The sequence below is a fragment of the Podarcis gaigeae genome, assembly GCF_964106915.1.
Source record: "Podarcis gaigeae genome assembly, chromosome: 15".
Classification (NCBI taxonomy): Eukaryota; Metazoa; Chordata; class Lepidosauria; order Squamata; family Lacertidae; genus Podarcis; species Podarcis gaigeae.
Window position 1 is genome coordinate 42,280,163 of NC_139692.1, and position 14,010 is coordinate 42,294,172.

Consider the following 14,010-nt stretch of genomic DNA (forward strand, 5'->3'; position numbering starts at 1 on the left):
CCAAACACATTAGTGTGTTGGCTGCAGTGTGTAGGCAGGCCATGCAATTGCGCTCCACCCGGGGCTGGAAAGGGATTAGATTAATCTCCGGTTCGCTAGTAAAACTGAATTACTGTGTGGCGAAATGATGTGTGTCTATAAAGTGTGTCAAAGCATGAAACTTGGAAAGCTCTGCTCCTGCCAACCTAGCAGTTCAAAAGCACGTCAAAGTGCAAGTAGATAAAGAGGTACCACTCCAGCGGGAAGGTAAACAGCATTTCCGTGCGCTGCTCTGGTTCACCAGAAGTGGCTTAGTCATGCTGGCCACATGACCCAGAAGTTGTACACCGGCTCCCTCGGCCAATAAAGCGAGATGAGCGCCACAATCCCAGAGTCGGCCACGACTGGACCTAATGGTCAGGGGTCCCTTTACCTTTACCTAGATTTGGTCACAGGACTCCAGGTGTGGTCTGACCAAGGCAGAAGAGAGTGATAACATTGACTTCCCTAGATGTGGACACTAGACTTCTGTTGATGCAGCCTAGAATAGCATTAGCCTTTTTTGCTGCTGCATCACACAGCGGACTCATGTTCAGCTTGTGGTCCACTAAGACCCCGAGATCTTAGTCGTTCCTCCACCAGCAGAGCCTTGACAGGTGACGGCTCAGCGGGAGAGGGACTTCTTTGCAGCGGCCCCTAAGCTGTGGAACACCCATTCCGCAGAGGTATATCTGGCACCTTCATTATACAGCTTTCAGAAAACGCTGAAGACGCTCCTCTTTAATCTGCTTTTTTGACACCTGAGTTGCCTGATTTTAGGACCCACCTTATATCTTATGGTTGCGAAGAAATTTAAGGACTATTTGAATAAATACTGTAATATAAAAAATTAAAAGTTACTTGAAAGTACCAAATAGGCCTAGGATTAAATTAGGATTTAATGAAATAAATGGGATTTAGAACAGTAAGAAAAGTGAATAAGACAGACAAAAGTTGGAAATATTTTTGTTTAAATATTGTTTTTGGAAAGCTGTTACATGCAGATACAAGGAAATTCTGAAGGAAGGGACTTGAGGAAGTCAATCTACAATGTAAACAAAACTGGGTATGGGATTAAGATTACATTTTTATTATTACTGTTGTGGTTTTGTATTGTATTGTTTTTTCTTTGGTATGCTTTTCTGTTTTGGTTTTTCTTTTTTGTTAATGTTGTATGTGTTATAATTGTGAAAATTTAATTTAAAAAATTGGGAAAAAATAAAATATATATCTTATGGTTGCAAGCTGTTTTACATGGTGTGGGTTTTTTCTATTAAAAAGAAAAAGTCTAATGCCTTGTGGGATCTCTTTGGGAGAAGAAAAGGCTCAGGAGAATACCCTAAGATCGTTTGATGGCGCCTTGTACGTCTCCTTCTGGCAACTCCTGCAGCCAAGCTGGTGCCAAACATCTTGCTCGGCTTTCCTTTGGATCACGTCAGCGAGGGCGAGGGGGGGGGTCTTGTCATGTGGGCAGCCCAGGACCCCCAGACACACTGCCCAGACTTGCACCCCAGAGAGGTAACTTCATTGTTTGCCTGTGAGCGCGCCAACTGGAGAACAGCCTTTGCCAAGGCTAGACTGGTGACTGGGGGCGGTCGCCGAGACCACATAACACCAGTCCTGAAAGATCTTCATTGGCTCCCAGGACGTTTCTGAGCACAGTTCAAAGTGTTGGTGTTGACCTTTAAAGCCCTAAACGGCCTCGGTCCAGTATACCTGAAGGAGCATCTCCACCCCCATTGTTCTTCCCGGACACTGAGGTCCAGCGCCGAGGGACTTCTGGCGGTTCCCTCACTGCGAGAAGCAAAGCTACAGGGAACCAGGCAGAGGGCCTTCTCAGTGGTGGCGCCCGCCCTGTGGAACGCCCTCTCACCAGTTGTCAAGGAAATAAACAACTACCTGACATTTAGAAGACATCTGAAAGCAGCCCTGTTCAGGGAAGTTTTTAATGTGTGACATTTTAATGTATTTTTAATCTTTGTTGGAAGCCGTCCAGAGTGGCTGGGGAAACCCAGCCAGATGGGCGGGGTACAAATAATAAATTATTATTATTATTAAAAGGTGTCATGGGCTTTGAAGACACTCAAACTCAGGACGCAAGGGAGAAACGTGCTAAGAGGAAGGCACCTTTGGCAAACCTTCACCGTCATGAACTCCCACCCGGAAACCATGTCCCCACTGTGGAAGGACGTGTGGGTCCAGAATTGGGCTCCACAGTCACTTATGGACTCACTGTTGAAACCGTGTTTATGGAAGACAATCTTACTCAGCTACAAGTGATTGCCAAAGAAGACGACAATGACTAATGCAGTGGTTTGACTTCACCCCTGGAGGCACACTCCACTGTCTCTCAAGACAGACGGATGCTGGCAGCATTTTAATGCTGCAACCTGCCCTGGTATGTCGGGGTGATGGCCGGGTAATAAACAAATTAGAAATAATAAAGTATACTGGAATTGCCAAGAAAGATATAAGACTGTTTTTGTATGGCACAACTGCAGCTAGAATTTTGCTGGCTAAAAATTGGAAACTACAAGAAGTACCGACAGTGGAGGAATGGCAGATGAAGATGATGGATTTTTGGGAGCTGGCCGACCTGACCGGAAGAGTCCGCGACCAGAAGGAAGAGGAACATCAAGAGGAATGGAAGAAACTTAAAGACTATTTAGCTAAATATGTTAAGATACCATCTACAGAACCACCTGCGAGTACCAAATAGGCCTAGGACTGAAATATGTGATGTGGTAAAATACTAAGTTAAAGTTAAAATGAAAAGAAAGAAAGATGGGAATTGCCCAAGTAAATTTTATGTGAAAATAGTTTTGGAAAACTGCTACAATGGACTACATGGAAACTCAGCTAGGGGGATCTGAGGAAGTCATTTAACAATGTGAACAAAAATGGAACTATCAGATTTTGGATAAGTGTTTGTTTGTTTATGTTTTTTGTTTGTTATATATTTGGAAAACTAAAAAAAAAATTTGAAAAAAATATATAGTTAAAGCTATGGTTTTCCCAGTAGTGATGTATGGAAGTGAAAGCTGGACCATAAAGAAGGCTGATCGCTGAAAAAATGATGCTTTTGAATTATGGTGCTGGAGGAGACTCTTGAGAGTACCATGGACTGCAAAAAGATCAAACCTCTCCATTCTGAAGGAAATCAGCCCTGAGTGCTCACTGGAAGGACAGATCCTGAAGCTGAGGCTCCAAGACTTTGGCCACCTCATGAGAAGAAAAGACTCCCTGGAAAAGACTCTGATGTTGGGAAAGATGGAGGGCGCAAGGAGAAGGGAACAACAGAGGGCGAGATGGTGGGACAGTGTTCTCAAAGCTACCGGCATGAGTTTGACCAAACTGCGGGAGGCAGTGGAAGACAGGAGGGCCTGGCGTGCTCTGGTCCAGGGGGTCACGAAGAGGCAGACATGAATAAATGACTAAACAACAACAACAAATGGACCCTGAGCTGCAGAACCATGACAGCACTGGCTCAAGCACAGAGAGACCCGTTGCAGAGCTCACCTGCACGCCATGTCGATATCGCAGTTTTTGTCGATGTAACAAGGGCTCTTCCCTCCCAGCTCGAGAGTGACAGGCGTCAGGTGCTTGGCGGCAGCCTCCATGACGATTTTCCCCACGGTGCTGTTGCCTGTGTAGAGGATGTGGTCGAACCGCTGCTTCAGCAGCTCTGTGGTCTCCGGAACGCCTCCGTTCACGACCGGGAACAGCTCCTGGCAGGGAACGCAGAACAGAAGCGTGGCTTAGAACAGCTTGACTCCCATCAGAGCGAGAGGAGCGGGTGGGGAAATAAAGTTCATGTCGCTTTTAGCTGGAATTTAGGGACAGTGCCAGGTTGGGGCAGGGATTTGATTTCATTTGTGCTGAAAGGCATACACGATTTGCATTTCCAGAAGCAGAAGCGCAAGACGCCAGATTGTGCAATGAGCATCGTCCATGGAAGCGTGCAGAGAAATGCATATGAATAACATGCAAAACACCTGGATCAGATTTGGGAAAGCTGGTTTGCAAAAACGGGGATATTCGGACAAATTGCATATCAAAATGTGCACAGGAGGTAGAATTTAAGAGTCAAATGCTAACGAATCTTCATGCACATTTAGAACAAACGAACTCTTGGAGAAATGTAGAGAACTGAATATGCAATTTTCTCGTTTGCTGATGCTTTGTTGATATCCATCTACCAGCAACAGATGTGCTAATTGGCAGTTAATTTCTATTTCACGTTGTTCAAGCAAGAGCAGCGATAAGCAGAACGCCAAGTGCAGAGTACACTCCAGCATGTTGGAAACTGCCTTTGGAGCTCCGTACGGTAGACACAAACAAAAGACAAAATAAAATACGAAACCGTTGGATTTTGAAGCCTGACCTCAGCATAAGACGCATCCAGATCGGCTAGTCAAACCGGATCGTCAAACCGGTTGCAGCTTTTTAGCAACCTACGCTAAAGTGCACCTGCCTCCGGCTCCACGGTCCTAAGTACCTGTTTAAAGACAGGGCTCATTTCCTCCCAGGCAACAACTCATTTCCTCCCAGGCAACAACCCAGGGGCCGCACGCCAAAAGAGCCGGGCAGGAGAAGGAGGGAAAGCAGAGAAACGGCAGAGATCCTCCTCTTTGGTTCAGGGGGCTGTGTTGCAACTGTGCAGAAGGTCAGAGGTTTCCAAACAGCAAGAGGCTTTATCACAGCCCAGGGGCACATCCCAGCCAGGACCGGAACGAGGGGGCCAAGCATGATCCCGGGGGCCATACAGAGAGGCCTGTGGGCCAGATTTGGCCCCTGAGTCCTAGGCTCCCCACCCGTGGCTTAAAATGGCAGCTGTTTACAAAGGCTGTCAAGGCGAGCGTTTGGGGGCTCATTAATCTTGGCGCTATTCCCTCTAGGGTTGTTATTCAAACTGTCGTTTCGCTATTCAATTGTTTCTTCCTGGTTTCATGTTGCTAATGCTGCTACAGGCTGCTGCTATCTTATGTACAGTGGTGCCCCGCAAGACGAATGCCTCGAAAGACGAGAAACCCGCAAGACGAAAGGGTTTTCCGTTTTTTGAGGCACTTCGCAAGACGAATTTCCCTATGGGCTTGCTTCGCAAGAAGAAAGCCCATAGGGAAATCTCCGGGGACCTCTTTTAAATGCTGGCGGTGGGGAGCAAAGCCTTCCCCCCCCTCTGGCCTTCAGAAGAGGTCCAGGAAGGCCGGCGGGGGCCGAAAGGCTTTGCTCCCCACCGCCAGCATTTTAAAAGCAGTCCGGGATAGCAGGGAAGCGCTTCCCGCTATCCTGGACGGCTTTTGAAGGCAGGCGGGGGGAGCAAAGACTTTTGCTCCCCCGCCGGCCTTCAGAAGAGGTCCAGGACCTCTTCTGAAGGCGGGCGGGGGGTGAAAGTCTTTGCTCCCCCCTGCCTGCCTTCCCGGGAGAGCGGAGAAACGCAGCGTGTTTCTCCTCTGTCCCGGACTGCTTTTGAAGGGGGGGAGCAAAGACTTTCCGCTCTCCCGGGAAGGCAGGCACGGGGGAGCAAAGACCTTTGCCCCCCGCCCGCTTTCAGAAGAGGTCCTGGACCTCTTCTGAAGGCTGGCGGGGGGCAAAAGTCTTTGTCCTCCCTGCCTGCCTTCCCGGGGGCTTTTAAATCGCCCCGGGACAGCGGAGAAGTCCTCCGCTGTCCCGGGGCGATTTTTAAATGCTGTCCCGGGGTTTTTTAAAATGCTGGGGGTGGGGAGAAAAGCCCTTGTCCCCCCCCCCTCAGCCTTCAGAAGAGGTCGGGGGACAGACTGTCCCGGACCTGGTCTGAAGGCGGTTTCCATAGGAACGCATTAATTGATTTTTAATGCATTCCTATGGGAAACCGTGCTTCGCAAGACGAAAAACTCGCAAGACGAAAAAACTTGCGGAACGAATTAATTTCGTCTTGCGAGGCACCACTGTACTGTTTTGCTATCAGTCAGAGCAGATGGTTTTACACGTGACAGAGGGTGTGGAAAGGCTTCTTTCAGAGGTTTTAAACTCCACCCTCCCTTTTCTTCTTCTTTCTTTGTAAAAAAGGTTGTTACCAAAATGGTTTTTCAGAGGTTTTAACGGGATTCTGCTATTGGCATGTTTGCCGCCTTTGGGAGGAAGAACGGGGAAATAAGTTGAATAAATATATTGCACAATGTTGCATTTAGGGGACAACACACCGAGTTCCTTTTTCCAGAGAGAGGAGGGGAAGGGGGGGAAAGGCAGGACATTTAAGTTAATAAAACAATAACAATAAGTAAATAAAGCAGAAGTATGCTTTTGGGGGGAAGAATATGTAATAATTACATACGTAATAACTAATATTATTATACTATTTGCTGGACTTCAGTGCTCTCTGATGGGGCCAATTTAAACTGCGCTGGAGAAGAGGTGGGAATGTCTCCCGGCGCAGACTGTGGCAGCCTTCGTCAACCCGGCGCCCTCCAAATATTGCCGAACTACAACTCCCACCAGGCGCGGCTGCAATGGTGGCTGGGAGTTGCAGTATGGCAAAACATCTGGAGGATGTGGAGTGTTATGGTGGCGTCGCTTTTCCCCAGGCGAAGAATTTGCAACGGTCAACATGCAGAATTTAAGCCCTTAACAAAACAAAACACAGAACACACACTGATCCACCTGCAGAGAAATTAAGCGCTTCTGGATCACAAATCTGACGCCAAGCCAGGAGATTGTGCCTACCTTGTCCAGGTACTGGGGGAGGATTTCTTCAAAGAGCTTGGCCATGTGTTCGCTGACCTCGGACGGCTTAAGCACGACAGCGTTCCCTGGAAGATTCAGGGAAGGGGATATTTGTTCAAAAGTGCAGGAAGAGGATAAGGGGGAGCGGTTGGCTGCTAGTCGCGATGGCTGTGTTATACCCCAAAGATCAGAGGCCCCTGAATACCAGCCGCTGGGGAACACAAGGAGGACAGAGGGCCTGCTGAGCTCAGGTTGGGAAGCTGCCTTAGACCGAGCAATACCACTGGCCTATCTAGCCCAGTATTGTCGACACGGGCCGGCAGCAGCTCTCAGACACAGGACAATTCCCAGCCGCAACTGGTGATGCTGGAGTTGGAACCTGGGACCTTTTGCAGGCCAGACAGGATCTCTGCCACTGCCCTACGTCCCTACCTAAGCAAGCAGACCAGGACAAGGTGGTTCTTTGGCGTGATCCAGCGGCCAGGCTCTGGAGAAAAGTGTAGTGATCAGGTGGGATTGCTATGAGGAATTATAACAAATATAGAGTAAGCCATCTGTGTCAGCAATGAAAGCATTGCGTTGATTGGGTTTAAACTATTTTGATAGGATTCTTGATCAATCCACACCTCTGCATCCCTGTTCCATCTCTCTTGCTTCAAAAGTCACATACACAGCCCAGTTGCTTAGTCAGGCAGGCTCCTGGGTCATTAAAGATAGTGGGCAAGCTTCTTTGAAGTATCTTTCTGATCTGTTAATCTTAGGATGTTAATCTTAGGGCCAGGAAACAGATCTCACATGAAGGTAATAATGAACTCTGTCTTCCTGGCCATCCTTCTTATCATCTCCGGGGTTGCCAAATGTCCTCCTTTGTAGTTCTGTTATTTGTTTACCCCAGAAATATGCGTGCTTAATTAGTTTAACTTGTCCCCACAGTGGGGTTTGTTGAAATGCTCAGAAGAAATCTGATTGGTTCTTACGAACACACTGTAAAAAGTTCTTTTGTGAATAAAACGACCTGGGCACCCAGGTTATACGCACCCTTCCCAGAGTCTTGCTGGTTCAAGCCTCTGTGTGTATTCTTATTAATCAGAGTTCAATCCTTCTTTTACTTTGGGAACGCCTCAAAAAGGAGACCCCCCACCTGGGTTTTCAGGGCAAGCGGTTTCGTGGGCTGCAAACACCGCAGGACCACAGCTCAGGCAGAACCGCAGGAGTCGGGAGAGAGAATGATGGCTGCAATCGTAAACCCACTTACCTATGGATCGGCCCCACTGAACTGAGCGAGTCTTTATCCCTGCAAGCCTTCTCTTGCCTCCTGTTCGGACCGAGCTTTTCCCAGCGCTGTGCTTTTCGTGCCTCCAAACAGCTCTCTGTCCTCATGAGGACTAGAAACAGCCCCCCTCCTCCCGTGCCTGGGATTGAAAAGATTCTCTACCCCCTGCGCCGCACCGACGGAAGAATCACCCACTTACCTGCAGCAATGGCCCCAATTAGCGGCTGTATGACGAGGATGAAAGGGTAGTTCCATGCCCCGATGACCAGGACCACGCCCAGCGGCTCACGGTGGATGTAGGTCTCGTCAGTCATCGTCATAATGGTCTTCTCCACGTACTGAGGGGCGGCCCATTCATGGAGTTTGTCCACCATCAGAGCAATCTCCCCCAGAGCGCCCATAATCTCGTAGCTGAAAGCGTTGAGCTCGTTCTGTCCGGGAGCCAAGAAGAGGTGGCATGTATTAAGAAGGATCGGCGACCACAATAATCTCGTGAATTTCATCGTATTAATAATAAGAATAGTAAGCTGGCAACCAAGCCACATATTGTTTTATTTCTTAAATCTATACCCCAAGCCTTCCTCCCAAAGGAGACCGGAGCAGCATTAATACTAGTATTATTTATTATATTATCTGCTTATTATTATTATTTTTACTAGCCAGTAACCAAGCCCAAGGAAGGGACGTGGGTGGCACTGTGGGTTAAATCACAGAGCCTAGGACTTGCCGATCAGAAGGTCGGCGGTTTGAATCCCCGCGACGGGGTGAGCTCCCGTTGCTCGGTCCCTGCTCCTGCCAACCTAACAGTTCGAAAGCACGTCAAAGTGCAAGTAGATAAATAGGTACCGCTCCGGCGGAAAGGTAAACGGCATTTCCGTGCGCTGCTCTGGTTCGCCAGAAGCGGCTTAGTCATGCTGGCCACATGACCCGGAAGCTGTACGCCGGCTCCCTTCAACCAATAAAGCTAGATGAGCGCCGCAACCCCAGAGTCGGCCATGACTGGACGTAATGGTCAGGGGTCCCTTTACCTTTTAACCAAGCCCAAAGAAGAAAGGGGAGGGTCAATAACATGGGATGGGAGATGCCTGGCTTCACAGCAGTGCATGTGAAAAGGATCTAGGGGTTTTAGTGGACCACAAGCTGAACATGAGCCCACTGTGTGATGCAGCAGCAAAAAAGGCTTATGCTATTCCTGACTACATCAACTGAAGTGTCCAGACCAAGGGAAGGAATGGTACCACTCTCTTCTGCCTTGGTCAGACCACACCTGTGTCCAGTTCTGGGCGCCCCAATTTAAGAAGGATGTTGACAAGCTGGAAGGTGTTGCAGAGGAGGGTGACTAAGGTGATTGAGGGTCTGGAAACCAAGCCCGATGAGGAGGTTGGGGATGTTTAGCCTAAGGTTACCAGATGTTTTTCGATGAATCCAGGGACACTTTTCAACTTCCATGGATTTTGTATGGGGAATGATTTGTAAATCTGGGGACTGTCCCCGGGAAACAGGGACATCTGGTGACCTTAGTTTAGCCTGGAAAAGAGGAGACTGGGAGGAGATATGATACTCCCTGCATCCCCAAATATTATAGTAATTTTGGAACAGATGAAGTTTCCAATTTGTCTTCAAGGGAAAGCCCCATGTGGAGAGCCTTGCAGCAGCCCAATCTTGAGGTAGTTCTTGTTATAATTCCCCCCCCCCCAAAAAAAAAACAATTATTGGTTTTCTCTTATAATACACAAACATAAACACAGAAAAAAACATTACATTTAAAACAACATAAAAACCTAACAACAATAGAAACGCAAAAGATAAAAGTAGAATTTTTTCTTCTTCTTATGCCCTGGTATATTTACATTGCTAGAAGACTTCCTCGACACCTTCCAATCTGAATTTCATAATGACACATATTTAGCAGTTCCCAATTTCATAACTGCAACATCAATATCCTCTTTCATTCTTGTTGTAAATTATTACCTGCCCTTCACACCAACAACAACTTCCAGACTGGATTGCTGCAATGAGCCCCATGCAGGGCTGCCCCCAAAGAGAACTTGGAAACACCAACTGGTCCAAAATTATGATTATTTTAATTTATTCTCCACCCTGCACTCCAAGGCGCTAGGGCAGGTGAGCAAAACCTTGGATCACAGAACAGTTTAAAAACTTACAATAAAATAGTACAATCATAGAAAATAGGGGGGTCCCTAAACATTCCCCCCCAGGGCCCTGTTGCCAGAGAGTCCTGGCCTTAGATTTCCCCCCACCCCACATACAATTAATAGAACGGTAGAATTGGAAGGGACCCCCAGAGGCCATCCAGCCCAACCCCCAGAAATGCAGGAATCACAGCTACAGAATCCCCAACAGGCGCTACAGGAAGACACTGCCAGTGCGCAACAGACCTTGTGGAGGTCTGCCATGAGGGCTGCGGCAATTTCTTTCTCCTTCTCCTTTATCATCTTCTTGAGGGCCAACAGCTGCTGGATTCTGAACTCCAAGGGCCGCGTCTTCCCTGTGTTGAAAGCCGCCCTGGCCCGCTCCACGGCTAGCTTGATTTTCTCCATGGCTGATGTGAGGCACCTGCAGAGGAGACAGAAAAGTTTGGATCTTCTGACGCAGAGGAGGTCCCTTGGAAGCCGACTGCTCAACTTGACACAAGCTTCGGAGAGCCTAACCGGAGAGCAAAAGGGAAAAGGGCAGGCTCTCCATTGGCTCGGGGTCAGGAGAACGCCCCATGGCCCCTTCCAAAGCAAAGCTTTGCTCCTGGGTTTACGAGGCTCTGCTCACACCCACTCCTTAATAAATTGAATCCAGGCGGCACACCCTCCCCCTCCAGTCACCTGCTGGCCCAAACTGGTTTCCCAGCAAAGCTGTGGGTTTAGAATGTCAGAACTACCCAGAAACATTTCACAAGGCACAAGTCAGCAAGAGGGCTTATTCATTGCATTAAACTCCCATCTTTTTCTCGCAGGAGTCCGTGATTCACGCCCCCTCCTCAGTTAATCCCCACGACGACACTGTGAGGTAGGTGAAGAGGCTGCAACTGACTCCAGGGTCTTCCAGAATAGCTTCCTGACCGAGTGGGGGATTCGAACCCTGATCTCCCAGGTCCTAGTCTGGCGCTTCAACCACTACACCACACTGCCTTCCTTTTTTTTTCTTCCAATGATGTTTATTAACTTTCATACAAAAACATAACTTTAACATAACAAAAAAAGGAAAAAACAATCTTAAAAGAAAAATAAAAAAGAAATAAAAGAAATAAAATATTTCAAACCTCACATATACCACCACATACAATAAGACTAAGTTGATTAATTAAAATCCAACTTCATAAACATATTACTTGACTTCCTCTGATCTCTTACAACTGAATTTCCTTGTAATTAAATGTAGCAGTTTCCAATATCATTATTCCATATAACAATATTCCGGTCATAATCAAATTTCCTAACTTTTCTTATCATACCACCACACTGCCTTCCTGGAATCCTCCTCCTATGGGGCAGCTCTATAAATTAAGTAGGCAAACAAATATGGGGGAAACCAAATGCTCACTTGGAGCAGGATCTGAAATATTCCCCTTGAAGCTTGAATTTTTTTATTATTCTGGATTGTTTGGGTGCTTGAATGTGCTGTAAACTAGGGAAAGCTGTCCCTGGTGAATTCCTGCCTGTCCTGCAGCTGCTTAAACGCACATCCACTGCAATCCCCCCCCCCAAAAAAAACCACGCAACTCCCTTACCCCCCTCCCGTGTCCGTCTGGACGCGGCTCCCCAGAGTTGACATCTTTCCCAACCCTTCCAGGCGCGGACTTCCGCCTTCCGGTCCTGAGGGCGACCTCGACCCACTTCCGGTCCCGGACAAGCCCCTCCCCCAGCACGTGCGTCTGTTGATGCTCAATGTTGATTTTCCACTTCTCCGCAAAAAAAACTCACGGAAGCAGCCCCCGCCCCCCGAAGCTCATACCGTACATTTAAAATCAATGCAAAATCCACAAAAGCTTAATCAACTGGCATTTATCAATTAGTATTTATTAATTAGTAATGTCGAATTATTATTATTATTAAGAATGCTACAGTTTATTAAAGGCACGGTGAAACTACGTGCAACCCAAACCTAGTCACGTTTGCTCAGAAGTAAATCTCCCCCGTGTTCAATGGAGTTTACGCCCAAATAAGCATGTCAAGATGAATCCTAAAAACGAATTTACTTGGGAGTAAGCCCCATTGAACAGAGGGGGATTTTTTACTTCCCAGTAAAGGGACATAGGATCGGGTTGAACTGCATCCCTCTCCTCAGGAGGCAAATCACACCCACCCCGCAAAAAAGCCAGCGCAAACCTAGCTATGTCTACTCGGATGTAGATCCTCTTTAATTAAACGGGGCAGGGAGTGGGGTTACGATTGCAGTCAAATATACCTTTCCCTGGGTAGATGAAAGGTAAAAGTTCTCCCACAGCAACAGGATTCAGTTTTGGGTTCCAATGCATATCTTTATAAGGGTGCACCTTTTGCCTGAGTAGAGGGCAAAGTCCACCAGGGTTGGTTTTTCTCCTGCAGAAATGGTGCTGTGGTGGGGAGTGTTGTAAACAAAAATTGCCCTTTTCCCTTATGGGGTATCCAAGAGCCCATGTAGAGTCCTTACGTAGGTTCCCTATTGGTAGGAGAAAATAAGAGGCCAACCAGAGAATACTGAGAAGCAAAGCAGCTAGTAAGCCTGATCTTTATTGATCTGTTGCAACAGGGTGCTCCCCTCACACGCAGGAAAGGAGGAGGACCCAGAACAATGACCTGCAAGGCCTTATAAAGACTTTTGAAATTGACACCCTGTAGATCAAGACCACCCCCAGAAACATCATACACACATCACAGAAAAGGCGGTCTAAAACAGAAATTTGAATGTTGTTTTTCCTGTTTGCCAGGTTATCTGATTGCCTTTCCTGATTGCCTTTCCTGATAGTCTGACACCCATTAAGATGCAGATAGGTAGCCGTGTTGGTCTGCCATAGTCAAAACAAAAAAATTCCTTCACCTCTGAAGAAGTGTGCATGCACACAAAAGCTCATACCAAGAACTAACTTAGTTGGTCTTTAAGGTGCTACTGGAAGGAATTTTTTTGTTTTGACCCATTAAGATGCTCATTAAGCAATTCCGGAGACAATGGGAAGGCTCCCTGACCCCCTCCACCCCACAGGGAAAACATTTGCTCAGTTTAGAAGAGTTTGGATTTGATATCCCGCCTTTCACTCCCCTTCAGGAGTCTCAAAGCAGCAAACATTCTCCTTTCCCTTCCTCCCCCACAACAAACACTCTGTGAGGTGAGTGGGGCTGAGAGACTTCAGAGAAGTGTGACTGGCCCAAGGTCACCCAGCAGCTGCATGTGGAGGAGCAGGGAATCGAACCCGGTTCCCCAGATTACGAGACTACTGCTCTTAACCACTACACCACACTGGCTCTTGAGTTTAGGAATCAAAATGGTTCCAGGTCGGTCTTCCTGTGCTGATCTATGTACGTGCTTGGTTGGTACATTTATGAACATTACCATGTATCTAAGACCTCAAAATTCTTATCACAGGAGAAGCCACACCTGTTGAACTGTGGCCTGCGTTGTGGATGTTCAGGGCAGTTTTTACTCGAACAAAAGTTGACTTCACTGGACTGTAAATTAAGCAGGCTTCGAGAGAAGCACCCCCTCGCCTTTGCTTTACCAGTATGTAAAAATTAAGTCACATTCTCACAAGGAAAAAAGCATGTCTGTGTTGTCAGGGCTAAATGTCTGCTTCGGCAGCAAGAACAAGGTGTTTGTGGCCAAGGCTGAGTTTTTCCTGCACAAACGCATTCTTAATGCAGAATAATCATCTGAATCAGCGGATAGTAATCTAAGTAAGCAGGTTTTCCTGACTATACAGTTTCACACTGTAGCAGGAACCCCCCCCCCCCAATCATTCAGTTTGTACAAACTTCACACACAAGCACACACACTACATACGCTACGCTTCTGTTATAAATTCATAGAAA

The 14,010-nt window shown here is 47.3% G+C and overlaps 1 protein-coding gene and 1 long non-coding RNA gene across 5 annotated transcripts in view; one reads left to right on the top strand and one right to left on the bottom strand.

Annotated features, from left to right (window-relative positions):
• The window catches only part of ALDH3A2 (aldehyde dehydrogenase 3 family member A2), a 33,274-nt gene that overhangs the window by 15,963 nt on the left and 3,301 nt on the right, over positions 1-14,010 (bottom strand). For 2 of the 4 annotated variants that reach the window (XM_083715182.1, XM_083715180.1), the window contains exons 2-5: positions 10,393-10,570; positions 8,193-8,424; positions 6,721-6,806; positions 3,538-3,746 (exon numbers count right to left, since the gene is read on the bottom strand). In XM_083715182.1, coding sequence (XP_083571308.1) covers positions 3,538-3,746; positions 6,721-6,806; positions 8,193-8,424; positions 10,393-10,554 — 689 coding nt within the window. In that variant the 5' untranslated portion in view covers positions 10,555-10,570. Of the gene's footprint in view, positions 1-3,537; positions 3,747-6,720; positions 6,807-8,192; positions 8,425-10,392; positions 10,571-11,735; positions 11,847-14,010 lie in introns of those variants that run through there. The other 2 variants (XM_083715181.1, XM_083715179.1) reach the window with 2 other exon arrangements.
• LOC310832974 lies at positions 8,647-9,685 on the top strand. Its single transcript, XR_014558495.1, has 2 exons — positions 8,647-8,678; positions 9,048-9,685. It is a non-coding gene; the product is annotated as an uncharacterized lncRNA (long non-coding RNA).